This window comes from Pezoporus wallicus, unplaced genomic scaffold, assembly GCF_028554395.1.
Source record: "Pezoporus wallicus isolate ANWC-B61680 ecotype Strahan unplaced genomic scaffold, APGP_CSIRO_Pwel_v1 contig_8042, whole genome shotgun sequence".
NCBI classification, from domain to species: domain Eukaryota; kingdom Metazoa; phylum Chordata; class Aves; order Psittaciformes; family Psittacidae; genus Pezoporus; species Pezoporus wallicus.
This window is the reverse complement of record NW_026639380.1, coordinates 2,461,632-2,480,375: the sequence shown is the minus strand read 5'-3', so window position 1 is coordinate 2,480,375 and position 18,744 is coordinate 2,461,632. Positions and strand designations below refer to the sequence as shown.

The 18,744-nt window shown below is 36.4% G+C and overlaps 1 protein-coding gene across 2 annotated transcripts in view; it reads right to left on the bottom strand.

The window, feature by feature from the left end:
• The window catches only part of WDR64 (WD repeat domain 64), a 61,343-nt gene extending 44,678 nt beyond the window's left edge, over positions 1–16,665 (bottom strand). For both annotated transcript variants that reach the window (XR_008972798.1, XM_057414519.1), the window contains exons 1-7: positions 16,150–16,665; positions 15,342–15,472; positions 8,462–8,564; positions 7,837–7,940; positions 5,398–5,427; positions 1,574–1,672; positions 267–481 (exon numbers count right to left, since the gene is read on the bottom strand). Coding sequence is in view for 1 of the 2 variants with exons in the window: in XM_057414519.1 (XP_057270502.1) it covers positions 267–481; positions 1,574–1,672; positions 5,398–5,427; positions 7,837–7,940; positions 8,462–8,564; positions 15,342–15,472; positions 16,150–16,297 (830 nt within the window). In the remaining variant the exon portion in view is untranslated. The remainder of the gene's footprint in view (positions 1–266; positions 482–1,573; positions 1,673–5,397; positions 5,428–7,836; positions 7,941–8,461; positions 8,565–15,341; positions 15,473–16,149) is intronic.
• Positions 16,666–18,744: the final 2,079 nt, after the last annotated feature.

Genomic DNA, 18,744 nt, shown 5'->3' with positions numbered 1-18,744 from the left:
AGCTGTGCCTATGTCAAACTGGGTAACAGCAATTGTGAATTCTTCCATGGAAGTTGAAAGTTCTCTTGTAAGATCCCCTACTGGTAATGATGGCAGTTCTTTCACACAACAGTAAGCAAATCACACTTGCTACAGTTTGAAAAATTCTTTTTTTGGTAGATGGGGTTAATTTATACAGAAAAGCTAATCCTCCATGTACTCAGGAGAAAACCAAAATAGAAAACCAAAATTGCTAGACTGATACTATTTTATCATAAGCAACTTACATGTGAAAAGTTTTGGAGTCCAAGACCTGAAGTTGTGATTCTCTTTTGCCTTTACGTTTTTTTAATGCCAAGTGATCACTGTTCACAGTAAGCAAATAAACATAACCCTTATCGTCTCCCATTAGGATAGTATCCTTAGCCACTTGCTTTGATACAGTCACCGTGCAAACACAGAGCAGGCAATTTTCCATTGGTTTGATGACAAAGCAAATATTCTGTGAAATACAGTAGGTAATTGATTAGCTATTGCATGCAAGCCCTTAAGTTAACTGAACATCATGCTTATCTACTCGCTTCACCATTCAATTCTTGACTTTGTTTTTTCAAGCTCCCCCTGTGATAGCTGTTTCCTGCTATTAGAAACTCACAGAAGATCATCACTAAGTGAAGTTAAATGCAAATTTCAAAGATTTCATTGGGGCTTTATTTCATAGGTTACTTTTCTATTTCAGTGAGGAAATAGTTACAAATTTTAGGGAGGATCTCACCATGCTAAGTGGGATGGTGTATTTGCTAAGACTCTCTATGATTTCCTGTTCAAAAATAAGATGCTGTCTAGTAGAAAATGGGAAATAGACAAATTAAAGAATTATTCAAACCACTAAATGCAGCAATAACACAGGGAAAGAAATTATATTTGAGTCCTAACTATTAATACAACCTGGAAGAACCAAGTGTACTTATGTGGGCAGGTGTTTCAATTTTCAGGAATTGAGATACTTGGAATGAATACAGCTGCAAGCCACTGTGGCATTTTTCTAGACTGAGAAGGTCTGGAAATGGGATTTTGGGTCATCTCCATTATGCTGGTCACTGGTTCTACTGCCTGACTCCATCCTTGCCAACCCAAACTGGCAACTGTTCAAATGCCATAGAAATTAACTGCTTCAATGTTGTCCATGTAGCAGAAACATTAAGGAGACATAACAGATATAGAACTGTCTATATGTTATTTCTGTGGTCTTGAATGAGAACTGCTCCTATTCAGTGATAGTCAGGAGACTTTCAACTCTTGCTGACGTAATGACTGGAGGAAACCTGGAGAATAACGTGTGGAGAATAAATTTTTGAGCCTTCCAAATTGGACTGACAGAAAAGCTTCCATTCACCTGTCTGAGCATGGCGAGCATCAAAATATTTTACCCATGTGGTGCAAAATATAAATTCCACTGTTTCATGCAGTTCCTACAAAGAAAAATGTTAATGCCTTCATCCTGTTAGAACAACAAAAAGTGAATTTATATTGAAAACAAAGACTAATCTTCTTCATGCTTCCTCTTTAACATTTGCCTGACCCAACATAATACCTGACTTTTATAGTTCCAGATGATGACTGTCCTTTCAGTTACAGCCACAACACATTTCAGTTGAGGGAGGAAATCGCACCCTGTGATCCAAGCAGTATCCTGATGAAAATAAAAAAAGATAGCTAAAGAAGGATTTTCTCTATACCTCTATATACAGATCTTAATGTAAAATGATTTCTCCTGCAAATTCTAAGATTAGAGACTCAAATTCACTACCACATTGGCCAGAGGTTTGGGTTTGGCTTGGATTTTTTTAAGACATTAATAGATAGCTGTTTTTTTTTTTCCTCCAAAAATGTAATGGACCTTCCTAAACGAGAGTGAGATTGAAATGGAAAATGGTCCATTTGCTATGTGTGCAATGGCAGAATTAACTATTACTTTAAAATAATTCAAAACATTTATAAAATAATACTGACTGAAACATCTTTCTTTTCAAGATTAAAGTGACAAAGAAACTTTTGATACACATTTAAACTGTTACACTGTTACTGCAGTTCTTCAAGTAAGCTATAACCCCTTGTAGTATCTAAAAATTAGTTCCAGTGGAAATACTTGACAAAGAGTTAAAACAAGGACCTATGTTGCTAAAGATACAGTTTATATCCACAAAGTGAGTTCAGAAGCAAAAATCACAGTACTAAACCCATAGTGAACTGAAGGCAGTTGATGACACTTCTACTTTTATTTCCATTATTGAATGCAAAATTGGTTGACAGAGTGATGTCAACACTTGCAGGAGAAAGCTTCTTTCCTTCCTAATGGCCTGTGGACAAGTGGTAATACATTTACAAGGATTTCAACTCTGCTGTTTTCAACAATAACATGCAGAAAATGTCAGACCTGCAGATACCTTATGGATTGCTTGGTAATTACCTTATGGATTGCTTGGTAATTCTTATGGAAGACTTTGTCAACTGTGGCTTTTGAGGGTCCTTAAAATAGTGTCCAGAGAACAATGACTTACTGATGTGGGAAAGCTGATTTTACACTTCTAATTTAGCCACTGTTTTGTAGTGCTGGCTTGTGATGATGCAATCAAAGTAAAAGAGCTGCATCTTGCAAAGGTTTTCCTGGCTATCACATGTACTGAGATAGTAGAAAGGCAAAAGGAAAATCAAAACCAAGCAGTAAGGAGAATCTTTCCATTTGAGATTTTACGAAGCCTGAGGGACAGATGTCCCTTTGCTTTCTTTTTGTGTTGTAGTTGAATTTTAGGCAATAAAACAAGCCCTGATGAAAGGACTTAAAATATTGATACTAAAAATGTATTTCACATACTTGCCTAGAGATACAACCAAGAATCTATGATATTACTTTGAAATTATTAAACAGAACAAATCACATTACAGGACAGTGGCCCGAGAAGGCATGACTAGTCCTTATGTACAAATCAAATGTCCCCCCTCTGTTGAAAAGTTATATGCAGTCCTGGTAACTGAATCTTTCCAAGTCAGTCACTATATGCCTTGAGAGGGGACTTATCCCAGCTGAACACAAAGTATTTCTCACCTATCTGGGAGAAACAGCTCAGTTAACCTGCAAATATAATCTTGGAAGTTAGAAGAAAGTCTGATGTCTGACAATAGTTAAGGAAGAATGAGTGGGAAAGGCTAGACATTAGCTTGGCAACTCAAGGGAAATATCTTCATTATACTTAAATGTATTTTAGGCATATTAGCTCAAGGCTAGTATTCTGGTTTCCCACACTGAGGTCAGATTCAAATACTTTGAGGACACAGGACAGAGTGAAAATGGCTGTTATCATTCAGGCAGGCAGGGGACATGCTCTTGGGATGCAATTTACTAATTCTAGCAGAGGAATTAAGCAAAATATTGGAACAACAATGTTCACATGTCCAGGATTGAGCTACCATTTTTCAGACATGTTTTTTTAAATGTTTCAAAGAGCAAACATTTTCCTCTAACCTCTGCCCCAAGGCCTACTCTCAAAGTCTACTCTCCTGACGCTTTCTTCTAGAGGAGCTATAAGTAACTTCTTCAACATCCTGTGAAATCCTTTCTTTTTCTTCTTATCCCATGTCTACCTGGAGGTAAAAATGCACTGGGTATTTACTGGGTGCTCACACATGACACAGACTTCTGAGTTTTTCCTTCAGCTGAGATCAGAGCTCTTTCCACAGGATAGAATAACTGAATAGAGAAAGCTAGATCATTTCTCACTAATGGTAGAAATGAATGATAGGGACCCTTTGCCCCTTTCAAAATCTGATATAGCCACTTGAGTCAATTAATTAATTTTAGATTTTCATACACAGAGATAAATGAGATTCAACCTCTCACATCCAGGAAAAATGAGAAACATTTAACTTTCCACAACTAAGCATCTAAACTTTACAAAATTTAGGTAGTGTCTTAATTACATTAGAAACTAAGTTATTCTATATACTTACATTTTTCAGGGAGGCAGAGTCTCTGCCTCCCACCAATCTACAGAATAATTTTAGCTCCGGTTTTATTATACAATTCTGGATAACAGTTTCTCCCTCACTATTCTCTCCATGTAGCTAATGATGCTGAGTCACCAAATAGGGTAAGGCCATCAGCTTCAGCTTCCCTGTCTTGTCACAGCATCTGTGACTACAAAATCACGCTGTCAAACCAGAACTTGTCAACTCTTAGCTGGTAGGCACCCACACATTGCTAGGGAAAGGTACACCGATGCTTAGCATGTTCTCAGGGAAAACTCTTCATTCATTGGTTTGAGGACTATTACTCTCCTAAATAATTAACAGTGAAAGGGTAACAGATGTTGGAATAACTTGTGCCTTCCGTTCTGTCTGATTTTACTCCAAATAGGAACAAGTCTATGTAATTCATGAAGGGAAAGGCCAGCTTGCAGTTAAATAAACATTTGAAAACCAGTCAAGGAAAATTGAGCTTGATTTTTCTTTTCCAGTGAACCATCCTAGCCATTGTACTGTAGCATCCACTAGCTTAGAGACATGATTATCATTAAGATATTATTTCACTAAAAAGGAGAGAAAAAATGACAGAAATGACAACCTAAGAAGTATTAAACCCACTTCTGGCTTGAAGAGTAAACAAGAATGCCTGTTCATATGAAGGTTCTTTTAGAGGATCTATACAAAGGCTACATACATCAACTTATGTCTAATACATATACAAATAAAACCATATGATGTACACATTCGTATTTTCCATACAGCATCTGAATGTGAACTTTGAGTGAAAGAAGAAAGCTAGAGAAGCAATGAATACTCCAAGAGGGGGAAAATGTTGGCCTAGACAGATTTTCTTTTCTAAGATTCTCCTCTCTATAGAAGATAAATATTCTAATTGCTAACTGGGAGTCTAAAAATGTAGCTGAAAAAATCACGTTTCAACACATAACATGCAATTTTTATATGCCAGAAGAAAGCAAGAATTAGTAAAACATACCCCCAATTTATCCTTTCCTTTTGCATTATTTATAGACTTTATATGTTATATTTGACAATATAACAGCAAAAGTAGCAAAAAATGTGTTTATTGCACCAATTTATTAGAAGTTGACAGTCAGGGAAAGATCCAGCATAAAGAAATTGAAGTTTCCTGTAACAAGCAGCAGAAGTGCTTGCATGTGTATAACTGAATCATTCTTAAGATTGTCTCTAAATTTGTCTCTAATAATTCCAGAGAAACTACTACTACTTAAATTACACCAACCTATGGCACCCTATGACAAATTATGCAGAAGTCTCAAGGTTGGCAGTAGCATTAGAATAATGCTAAGTTTCTAATTATTTCATTTTAGTGCCTGCCGATTTTTAATTCATTTCACAGGAGGAAAGTGAACTTACTTCAATAGAGGTGTTTGCCAGAACCTTCATCTGAAAAAAAAACAAACAAATATATGCTGTCACAACAACAAGTTTACAATTAAATTAAAAGTCTGAAGACAGTCAGCTCTCCTCTATCACAGGTAGAACAGAACAACAGTACTCAACAGAAGGAATCTGCAGTTAAGGTCTTCTGAGAAAGATCTTTAACCTACTTGTGTGCCCCCTATATACTGAGGAACTAAAAACCCCTCTCTTTCTCTCACAGTGCTTTGTTTGTTGGCTTGTGGGGGGTTTTTGGTTGTGGGGGGTTTGTTTTGGTTTGGGGATTTTTTTGTTTTGTTTGGTTGTTTTTTTTTGTTTGGTTTGGGTTTGTTATATTTTTAAATTGAAGTGAGCTAAATAAGTGAAACCGTACCATTTTTTTTTTTTACTGTGGAGTACAGATCAGCTGTTCTTCTGATAGAATTGTGCTTCTAATGGTCCTTCACAGCTAGAACAGCTTCAAATCCTGGAAGAAGTAGGATGTGACATATAGAAACCCAAGCTACTGCTGACTGAGATTACACACCAACTAGTGCCAGCAAAATACTAGGTACAAGTAGCACTTCAGGCTGCAAATACAAATACCCATGGCACAGCATTTTTCAGCAAACTATTAGTGAACAGTGTAGTGTATGGCTCTGAAGCGTTTAAAATCCCAGGGTGGTAAGTATACCTGTCACCATCATCCAATAGAGACAGGATTGCCTGACCAAATATTATTCATTCATGTACATAGAACATGCTGACTTCTGCAGGATATATGTGCATCCAAGAACACCTTATGTTTAATAATCTTTAAAATGCAACAATTATACAAAACCAACCCTCTCTATTTGTCAATTCACTGCTCACGTACTCATATTTTGGCCCCTTCATCCAGAACACAAGTCCTACGAAGCGGCATCTTCATATTCTCTTACCAATATGCTGCAAAGCCAAACTAGAGAAAACAACTCACTAGCTGAAATTTTAATGCCAGCTCTTTCCAAATCCTTGGTGTTTGAGAGTAGAAGAATGATACAAAAGTTGCTAACTCTACATTTGCTTTTGTGATGTGGAGTCATATTCTAGCAGGAGGACTCAAAATGATTGCAATGCTAAAGAACTAAAGTTTTCTCTTGCTTGCATGAAGATATATCAGAGCAATTCTAATGAAGTCAAAAGTCATTTGCTCAGATCAACAGAGATCAGAGACTGCATCATGAGTAAATGACTGCTGTTGTAATGCCTTAGTCATTTGCAGAACATACAGTTTTATACATGAGATTTGAGGTCTAATTTGCTGTGTTAAGCTGCTGGGTGTAAGGTCATTTACACTGCAGTCACTGATGTCAGAGTGACATCAGTCCAGTTTATGAGGAGGCAGCAATTCAAGTTGAAAGCAGCATGAAGAAGCAGGGGGTGGGGAAGAGAGCTATTTTTAACACAATACTTAGTGCAATTATTTTTTGCAGATAGAGGGATAATACGTCAGAGGACAGAGAACTAGGCTTTCAAATAAATTATTTTAGTATTTACCAAAACTGCATTACTGCTTTGTTGCCTAATCATCCACAAGAGTACTTTCTTGCCTTACGTGCTCCTTTCATAAGCATTATGCAATAATTAGCTAAAGCTCCTAGAAAGGATTAGTGCTGTGTTAAAGCTTTATTGTATTGTTTGAAGCAATTTTTATCAAACTGGTTGTATGAAAATTGTTCAAATGTAAAGTGTCAATGAGTATAGATGTGTGATGTACCTCATAGCATCCAGAAATGTGTACCTCTAAATAGTAACATGATAATCTGGGATAATAATTTCCAAATTTTACTTTAACAGCATCTTGAACCTGAACTTCTACTTAAAATGGTGCTCTTTTAGAGTCTGCTGATAAGGGAGTTACTGCAAAGCAGTATCATGTAGACTGTCAGAAAATTCAAGACTTTCAGGTTTCTAGATGTTGCTATATTGAGTAACTCTTCTTTGCAAACAACTGATAATGATTTCTGCCCATTCTAGATATTTTGTGTAGTTGTAGAAAATAGTTAATTCCCTGGTTTCCATTAGATATGCAAAAGTTAATTACAGTAGCATATTTTGTATTAAGGAAAACTTTTTCTAAAAAGAAATATGTAATATTTCTAATAATAAATAATATTTATATTAAACTATCTTCTGTTAAGAATGTTTCTTATTAGCTATCTCTACTTTCTATCAACTTTTATGGACTGTTCAGTAGGTTTATAATTGAAAATCACAGTGTATATTTCCTACTGTATTTAAAAAAGATAGAAAAAGTTAACTTTAATTAAAAAAGATACCTAGATTTTTAAAATTTTTTTTTTAATGGGTAAGTTTGCATCCTGGATCACAGTTCACCCAGTTCCCATCTATGCTGCCTAATGGAAAAATTAAGTTTGTTTGAGTCAGAATTACCTGCTTGTTAAAAACAGTTAGCACTCCTTTCTGAGAGGATGTTACTATGAAATCCAGATGGGGCACCTTCACTATACCCTTAATCGCATCATCTCTCTTCACAACTGTCAATGAGAAAATATTACTCTTCATCTTCCAGACACAAAAAATCTAAACAAATTAAATCATAGTATCAACAACATTTTCTCTTCTTGAAATGATATTGGTACCAACTCCATGACAGTAGTGCATTATACTATACATTATCCTATACTTGATTTAAATAATCATGTTTCACCTTCAAATATCACTAATGCATTATGGATGTGCTAGGTCTTTTTATATTATTTGAAAATTACAGAAACGCAGAGTAATAAATAAGTAACTGCATAAATAAATACTCAGAGTCAGAACATTAATATTTTCAGAATAATCTGGGAAAATGAACAATTGGGCAAGGCAGCAGTGGAATGTTCAGATGCAGTAAGTTTAGTAAAAAAAACATATTCTGGACTACATAAGAAGAAAAAGACTCATGAATAATAAGCAAAGACAGAAATACAATCGTATCTCTGTACTTCCACTAAAATGTGCAACACACAGCATTAAAAAATATTAGTTTTGGATACAAAATGAAGTATATTACCTGTATGAGCAATCTGCTGTTTTTTGGATAGAAGAAAAACCATGTTTTCTTCTTTCAGCTGGGAAGACATGCCATCACTTTCTCCTAAGAAACAGCCAAAAATCTAAACAGAACAAACCAGGCAATTTATAATAAAACTACTTCTGGAATATTTGTTTACATGCATAAAGTCAAATATTTATCTGACATTTTCCTCATTTAATATCCTTTCAGTAAGTTTTCTAATGTTATTGGCCTTAACCTTAGCTGTCAATATCATTTTAGATTTCTGAGATCTGCTACTAAGATCAAAATGTTTCTTGAATGTTTGGAAAGAAGCCAGCACACACAGGGCTTCTAGAAATAAAAGCCATCTAATTGATGAAGCTGTTTATACAGCTTTGCCTCCTAACAACTGTTTGTAAATTATCATCTCCAGTTTCCCTTTCCCAGTTAAGCTACTTGTGCTTCCTCAGCCAGACCTCAGCTGAAATTAAAATCAGTAAAAGGCAGACAAAATAGACGTCTCTATAAACTGAGAGATTCAAAGCAAAATAGTGGTTTAGCCTACACAGAAGAAGAGCTTTTCCATACAGAAAAAGTAATCCCCTTTTGCCCATTTTTTTTAAATTCTTTTTCAGCTAACCCTAAGCCAGGCAATGTTGCATTTTTACTGATCATGACAGAGAACCCCTACACAGACTATCCAGGTAAGTAGCTCATTTCTGTTCCAGGGTGTGATAATACTTCAGTGTTTCAGTTCTCCAAACCACAAGCTCTATACCCGTGTACATTTCCTCAGGAAACAAGTTCAGCCACACTGCGCCACAGATTTTTTAACCTCCTTTCTCAGTATATATAATGGACATTATATATATAGACTTCCATGAGTTCTAAAAGCAATGCCCCTTTGGATGCTAGACAAAACTTTGCACTGTTTTCTAGCTCAGTATTTTTCATACTATACAACAGAACTCACATTTTTCTCCTTTGAGAGATTCAGATGTACATCTTTTAAAAAAGAAAAATATTCTTACACAACATTACTCTTCATCTTTCACTTCCCAGCTCCCTCCTTACCACGCACACAATTTTCTACCATACATCATCAGTCAATACATTATTTGTCTATTACAGACCCTTACATCACTCTTCCTAGTTTCTTGTAATATCACCTTGTGTGGGGAGTGAAGGCAATAGATTTGCATGAAGACAGTTTGGGAGTGAGTTCTGAGGCCTTGGTGCTTGACAAGCCCTGGGGCGATGAGTTGGAATGCTGAAGGACAGAGAAGGTCGAAAAACAAGCCTTGGGAGGACGGGCCAGGATGTAGTTGTGGTGGGAATCTCAGTTGAAGGTATGGAGGTTGTAAGAGGGTCTGCAGCATTGTGATTGGACTATTTGCCTGGAGATTGAACGTGGCATGCTTGTGCAGGTTGGGAAAGTACTGAACAAGGGGATAAAAATGGGCTTGGTGGTAATAAAGTTGGATTTGAATCTCCTCATCAACTTGAGTCCGTGTCGTGAAACGCCACAGCCTTGTGACTTTTTCTTTAATGACAGACTGACCCAGCATCAGGTCACTCCCAAATCCTGACAAGATGCCAGATGCAATGGTTGGGCTAGGCCAGTAGCTGCCCTAAAGCCAACAAAGATGGAAGTTCTCAGATCAGTGAGACACCTAGGTGTGCCCTGTCATGCTTCTTATATACATGAGATGGTGCTACATCTGAACTTCTGCTCAGCAGGCAGAACACTGCCAAAGAAAGGGCATCTTGGAAATCCCTTTCAGGTGCATAAATGTCTTCTGCTGACTCCAGCACAGAGACAGGGGATACCAACAAGCTCCACCCCATAATGTCTACCAGAGGTTGACAAAGAGCATAAAAGATGACTCAAAATGCATTTTATATGTCTCTCAGATGTTTGGCATTAGAAAAATAGAGCTTTCAAAGTGCCAGCTACATTTAGGAAAGGGATGCAGAAGCCGATTTCCCAAGCCATTGATAAATGATAGCTGCTAGACTGTCCAGTGTATGACTAAGGGTAGATCCTAATTTAACAAAGGTTAAAGAGAAGGTTTTAAATTCCTTTAATGTTGGGTTGTTTATTGTTTTGTTTTGGTTTGTTTTTTTGAATAAAATAGTGGCCTTTGAGTATGGGGAGACTGTTGTGGAGACTGCTGGGAACTTAGGAAACCCTTGAACATGGAGGTACTTGAAAAAGAGAAATGTCAGGAAGAAATAAGAACACTTACACAAGACTGTGACCCTTTAGGTCATGGAAATATATTTGGAAGATTCTGTCAAGCTAAAAAGAGGCCAGATATGGAGAGGTAAATTTGAAAGAAAATAAGATCTGTGAGAGCAGTAAGAGGGGAACAAAGGGTCAGGGACAGAGTTCTGGGAAAGAAGGGTGGGAGGAAAGAGAGGCAGAGATGATAAAAGAGAAATATCAAAGGAGCACAGTGACGTGGATCCCTCTTCCTTAACTTTTGAGACTGAGGGCGTGCTCAGCAGTGCTAAAAGCAGCAGGGGAACTCAGCAGAACAGGGATGAAATACAGTCCTTTTTTAGAAAAAAAAAATCACATTAGAAAACTGGAGCACAAACAGCCGAAACCGTGATGGCTATTTAGGATGTTGCAGAAAAATAGCTTTTCAATGATACATGGCTTCATTCCCGACTCCAGTACCTCTCCAGGATTACCTGAACCATTTTGAAAACGTACAGTTTTTCAAGAAACAAAATTTTGAAAAGACCACCACCACATAATACATAGAACACAAACCAACCCTATTTTATTTTATTTGAACCCATTCAAATAAACCTGTAAATACCTGGTTTGATGCAATCATTACAGATAGGATGTTACCACAATTGCAGTAGATCAAAAAGCTGACATTGAAGTTATGGTTGATGCAAATTAGGCTTAGACAACAATCAATTGATCAATGCAATGATTATTCTGTTTCAGTGCAAGCTAAATCTAGAGAATTCCAGGAGTCAGCAGTTTTCTTACTTCAGTTTTCAACTCTTTCTCTATACCCTGACTCTCTATACCCACACTACCCATAAAATAAATCTTAACCTTTTGACCTGAAAGGAGTTTAGCTTTATGTTCTACAATGTTTAGATAGCTTGTAATACTTATCACTGTCATATTTCCCTCTAAATGGAAAGAAAACAAAACACCCAAAAAAACTCACTGGAGGTTTTCCATGCAGTATTTTATTTCAAACTCATGGATAATGCTGTTTCAAAGTAAAGAAATCCATGTCAGATTGAAGCTGATTAAACAGTCTGATCTTTGTCTATTTCATAACTGAATTATCACCTCCATCATGAATGCATTTCCATTTACATAATACTAAATATTTCTCCCCACAGGAGAAAATAAATAAAAACCTCCAACATGAATACTTTAATCAGGATTCTTTTGAACAGAGAAATAACAAATATTTTTATTTCACTCCTTACAGCACTTATTATAATCTCACCGATATCCATCTTCTAATGAAATGCATACTGTGAGATGCTGAAGATTCATTGAATGCCACACTCCTCTTTTCTCAGGAAATTTTATACACAGGGTATTTTAAAAGGCTGTCATCAGTCAGCTCACAGTTGGTAAAATCTGACGAATGCTCACAAAAATGGTTTCTGGAGAATTTTATCCTAAGCAAATCGCGCACACATTTCATAAGGAAACTAAAGGGGCTTCACTTCCTTCATTAGACAGCATACTGTGCTTGCCTGTGTAATTATGTAACCCAGGTAACAAGTCTGATTGCATTGGAAACCTCAAGTAAGGTTTTGGAGTCAAAAACGCTCATTCCAGTAAACAAACTGAGCTTCCTTCAGAAGCTCTTCCTTCAGTTCTCTTATAAACTAATGAGCAGGAACATTATTTGCTACTCTTCTGCTTCCCTAAACAAAGGATCATCAGTCTGGCAATCACCATAAATACAGAAGTACTATACTCTACCAGTCCCTGCTTCATACCCATAGAGCAGATCTTATGATATATAGGATACGTGTCTAGCTTGCCACATCTACACAACAGACCATGTCACCTCTCTCTAATCCCAGACAAAGAGTAGTAAGAAGTTTGAAATTAGGTAGATAATTTTGAATAGTACAAGAATTTGACTACTGCTGCAATTGTGCAGTTCTTCAGCATGTCTTTTGGCAGCTGGTCATTTCAGGAGCTTAGTGTGTACATCATGTACCAGCAAATCCAGAGATATCTTCCCCGTCCCCTATTTTTACAGTTTCAAATAAAACCTGAGCAGATCCAGGACTTCACCTTTAAGTTTCCTGTCATGTTGAAAGAGGAAGGAAGAAAGGGTAACATATGAGCTGGAGACATGCAAAGATAAAAGATTTCAAATTTAGCTCTCACAAAGTGAATTTCATAACAGAGGAATTGGATTTGGCCTTAAATTCTATCTGTTAAAGAGGGCTTATCTGTAAATTCTTTAGAAGGCAGTTATGTGATGTTTAATGTCTTCTACAGCTAACTTTCAAAGATTTCCCCCAGGCCTTTATTGAAGAAAATCTTTAACGCCTGACATGAGCAAAGTTTGTGAGTAATGTGCCATTATAATTAAAAGCAATGCTAAGGGAGGTATTGATCAGAAATATTCCCACACAAAACCATATTAAATTGAAAAGACTGAACACACTAGTTTTAGGATGGTATTAAGAAATTACAGGAATTGCTAACAATATGTAAAGAACAGATGTTGGTCATCTTTAAGGTTCAAATAATAATGTGATGTTCCAGCATAACATAAATGGAAATCTGCTGATTAATTTATAGTTCATGCCACTTTTTAATACCTTGCCTTCTGGCTTTAATTCCAGCAAGGACTTGCCATGTATGTAATGCCACCTATGCTATCATAGGATATAACTCCCCTATATAGGGAGTTATATCCCATCTACACAATTCTGTTTTCAGGTGAAAAATAAAGACAGGATCTTTTAGTAACACATGATATAGATGCTCTTGATATAAATTGGCTCTAACAACGTCAAATCAGTCATTGTTATAGAGCAGTTGATTGAAATACTATCCATGGGAAATAACTTGATAGAAGATACTTTTCTAGAACAAGTGTTTATAATTTCTCATAATGTGCAAAAAAAGGTGCAACATGTTTAAAAGAAACAAGACTTTTTCACAAAATGTGTAAAATATGGATGCTATGGAAGTATCCTTTTTAGGTGAGTTGAGAAGTAATTTACAAATGGATAGATTAAAAAACCATCAAGGGTTACTAAACACAGAGTGCAGTTGCAACTTTGGCACAAGAAATCCTTAAGCTACGTGCAGCCAGAAGCAAGGAGGCGTGAGCCAGGACTACTATTTCATAGTTACCTCTTTCTTACACATTTTTTACAAAGATCTGCTATTTGCCACCATTAGAGAGAGAAAATTTGATTAAATGGATCTCATGCATCAACACAATCAGATAATACCTACTGAATTCTCTGGTTAAAAAACTCTCTACTAAAATGCTGCCATAACTCTAATGCTTCACATTTAAAGTAAAGCTCAGATTTATCCCTGTGAAAAGGGGAAGAGGGAGGAGAGGAAGCAGAGGAAAGAGAGAAAAGAGAGGAAAGAAAGGAAGCAAAAGGAAGTATTTCTGATGGTTTAGCTATAGATAGGACTTATCCTGAGAGCATAAATTGCATGCTATAATCATGACAGATTTCATATTTTGTCAATAAGCCTGCGGCCAAAGCATATCACTGAAGTAGTTTGGGAGAAGACCTGGACATACTCAGGCTCTATGTTCCAGATCCTGCTATCTTGTCAGGAATCTAGCATATCAAACTTGTGTGAGGACAAGCAGTTCTGGTAGACAGCTCAGTGCTCTTTTATAAAATAAGCAGGAAAAGTATTTTTATTTAGTTAGATCATCCTTTAACATTTATTCATGTGCATCTACATAATAGGCTCAAGGATCTTGGTTCAGAGAGAACAGAGACCAACTTCCTCAACTCATGTAAACCAGTGGAGCATAATTAAGATTTAATAAAGTATTTAATTTGCAAGTTCAGCTACCAAACAGATAGGGGCAGGAAAGAAAAGTAGTTCACCTACAAATAAAAATTTAACTTAAGCAGGCTTCATTTAATTCATTCTAATTAACCTTTCTTGTCAGACTTCCAATGACATGCCTTTATAAGGACAGATACCTCTCAGAGTTTGAAAGAATGGAATAATTAATTTCATTAAAAAATTAGATTAAAAGTCCTGCTTGCTGAAATTACTGGACAGCTTTTGTAACAAGCACAGTATGGGCAAATCTTGCTCTTAAGAGCCTGCTACAATTAGCAGCACAGATTATGCCACGTGTTAAACTGGTTTGCATGATATATTTAGAAGTCTGAAATTAGACAGAGATCTTCAGCAGAAGATGCAGTACAGTGAGTGTCTTAGCAAAAACTTGTAGAGACAATGCTATAATTTCAAATTACCCACCTGTTTACCCACGTAAAAAGGGGGAAAGGCAGGGCTCAGCAAAGGTCTTCCATACCTTATCTTTCACTGACACTTGTTAAAAATAAACATCATTTCTTGAATAGGATAACAGCGACAAGTAAGCTACTCCAAGCTACTTCTTCAATGTAGTTTTTGTTTAGATCAACCAAAACAATACATTTAATCTAATTTTCGAGTTTCAAAGGAATATCTGTTTTCCAAATAATATTGGGTTTTGGGGGAGAAATGGTGGCCGGGATAAATAACGACATGTGAGTGCCCCATTATGCCATGGAACACATGAACAACAGACTCATGAACAATACATAATTAACAGTTAAATACTGTTACCTTTTAAGATTCTAATTGGTTGTTTATATTTAATAAAGTTTTAGAAATCCTTACCTCACACCATTCTATCCTTACATCAGGATTGTTGCTGAGCTTCCAGAAAAAGGCCTTAACATTATAGTCCTTCACTTCTGCACCAAAAAGTGCCTGTGTGGCTGCACAGAACTTTTCATAGTCTATCTCATCTGCGTGGGAGGAACAATACCCAGAGAGTTAGAACCTGTCAAGCTACAGCTTCCTTCCTTATCCTCCCTACCTACTGGTTTATTTCTCCTTCAATATCAACAGCATGTCAGTTCTAGCTCCTCATACTGTATTCAGTGAGGTATTTTGCAAAACAGTTCAGTCTTTTAAAAACTACCTGATTTGCAATGCATGACAGGAAACAGATAAAAGAACAGGGGACAAATTCTTACCTCTGCTTTCTCCCCTTACTTTCACACCATGATTCTGGTATGTTGCTCTGAACCTTAACGCTGTCTGGCATAAAGTTTATCCTTTCATGCAACAATAGGCACTTGTATTGAGTAAAGCAAACCTTTGAACTCATTACTTACAATAAAGCAACTGGATTTACATAATTCATTGGTTTTGTGTTTTTACAGATCAGTAGAAACATTGCATTGTGCTAACCTGTATATGTGGCAGCACCAACAATTGTTATTTTGTGAACAATATCCATAGCATTATAATTTGACCTGAATCCTAACAGAAGGAGAAAAGCATTCTCATAGTGCGATATGCCTGTTTCTTGCAAAAATCAGTAAGTCACAGTTCGAACATTAATTTGAGGTCTATAGTCTTGCCTACCTTCTCTCCATATAAAAATTACACTTTTCCATCAGAAGAAAATATCTCTTACCATCATCTTTAATATGCAAGCCTAATTTCTCCTTTGTCTTCTGGGTTACTAGTTTTTCAACTAGTTTCTGAAACTCCTTCACAGCATTCTTGAAATCCATCAATTCAGGAGCAGAGCGACTTTCCTTATCACAATCTTTCTCAGACATCCTTCATTAACAGAAAACAAGGTAGACAGAACACGGTAAGAGGAAGAGATCTTCTTACAGCCTGGTCCAAGCCATTTTTCACTCCTTAAACTCCCACAGGAGTTCATATAAGAAGCAACTGCATGATAGGTGTACGAAGCATATTAAAGAGGTGACTCAAGCTGGCACCTTAAGCTGGCAAACATAGTATGAACTGTTGATGTCACAACCCCTATTACGTCACAGAATTCTACTGGCCCTAGGTTACGAACAAGGATCACTAATAACCTATCAAGTGAGATTATATCATGGCATCTCATGCAACTGGTGGTTAAACAGGCATGAACTTTCTCACTTTCAGAGACAGACATCATCAGGGTTCAATTCTGCTGTATCAGGCACCCCATAGCAACATCAGAGCACATTCTCCAGTAACAAAGCAACTTTATCTTATCTTTCAGACTTCTGTACACAGTGAGGAGGAAGGACAATTATACTAGTTATCTCTAAGTTTCATATTGTTTTCTTATGCTTTAGATTATTTTCAAGTTTTCTGCCAAAAGCTGTGCATCAGCTAACGCAGTTAGGAATAACTGCAACTGCGTATTCCCTTGGATCCACAATTCATCTGGAGAAGAATGACAGAGCCAATTATCTGTTTAGATATGCTCTGTGACAGGAGACTGAGACCAGCCTTATGATATTCTAGTATGTGCTACTGCTGCAAGGCTCAGCCAGGGAACTTGATCTAGGTGAGGATGTCTGGTTTTATAGTAGCAATAAGAACATTTTAGGAGGGATATTAAGTTATAAATCAGTATTCATATAGTAAAAAGAGGCCAAAACCATCCAATTCAAACAAAAAAGAACAAGAAAAGCACTTTTTCACAGTTCTTAGAAGTAGCATTTAATGTTTGCTTCTTTAGTCAATCTCAGTTTCTTGAATATATGCCTTCTTGACCTCAACTGTATTCCAAATTCCTACTCAATGAACAAGAACTTCCAACCTAGAAAAAAAATTACCCTACAGAAACATTTTCAGTTGTATAAATCATTATAAATAAGACTGCAAAAAAATCCAGTTATGGAGTGGTAGAGCTTTAGTCATTTTCAGCTGTCCAATTGCCTCCCCCTTGAACTCTTAGGGGTCTGCATTTAACTTGCACTTAAATTAAGATTAAGATCAGGATACTATATCAAAGTACCATTCTGGTTTTTGTTCTTGGGGTATACTTAAACAAAAGCAGTATGGGGCTATTCAGAAAGTAAAATTGCAGCTACCACTTTCTTTTGAAAGTGGCAGCCCAGAGCACTCACTACCTGATCAAAATTGTTTGATAGTCCACCCAATGTCTTGAGATCAAACATGAGTTTTGCCCTACAAAAGCACCAGTTCCTGTGTTATATTTGTGTTACTTTTCTATACCACAGCATCTTAAATTTTTCACGAAATACTGGAAACCTAAGGTATCCAACTGGAGTGGTGGAAAAGTGGATTGGTTTTTCCTCTGAAAATAAAGAAAAAGAAAGAAAAGATGAAAGAAAATTACATCCAAAACTATCCTCTGAATGAGTAACACAGTGACTACTGAAGAAACAGCAATACCAGTTCTTGTAAGAATATTCTAAAGAATTAAGCTTCATTCATTCCTTGAAAAGGAATGATATAAAAACCTTTCTTCAAAGAATAGTTCAGTGCAGTGACTTTTAAGAAGGAAGCATTTTCCTGAAAAAACAGGTGCTTGAAAAAGAAGTTCTGTGGTTTGCACCTGTGATCATCAGTAGTCTTCTACTGACTAAACTGTCACAGGTTTTTTAAAAAAGGTTTTAAGTATTGGTAATTAGTATGTCAATTACTTTGGATCATGTTATAATCGCAGATTCTCTGCATATGGAAGCTAGTTATCTTGATCAGGGTTCTGGATTCTACACCTCAGATGATCAACTTTTAGTTCCGAACCCTTTACCGAATCTTACCCTTTATTCTTGATCACATTTTGCAAATTGTAAAGGCTTGCCATTTGTTGACACTGCCATCTGAGGCAGTGTATTCTGCTGTGAAGTCAGAACTGTTCTTGTCTTGGCTCTGCCATTTCTTTTTTCTTGGTAAACTTATCAGGTTGCTAAAAACTACCTGTAACACAGGAGCAACACCCCAACCTGGAATTAATTCCTTTGTAGTATTACTAATCCTTATAAGTTAATGTCCACATTTTATGTGTGCCATATCTGCAGTTCTTTTTGTATCACTGCACTACGTTGACATTAAATTCTGGCATCTTTCTGTTTATCATGCTATTCTCACATCTCCTGTGCATTACATGAATATTATTGACATAATAAGCATAATTGAACTGTAATTGAAAATGAATAAAACTGTTCATGGTATTAGCAGTGAAATGCATTTACATTTGTTCACTGATCTACCAGTTAATGAAGTCATTAATTCATATTCATTACACAATCCC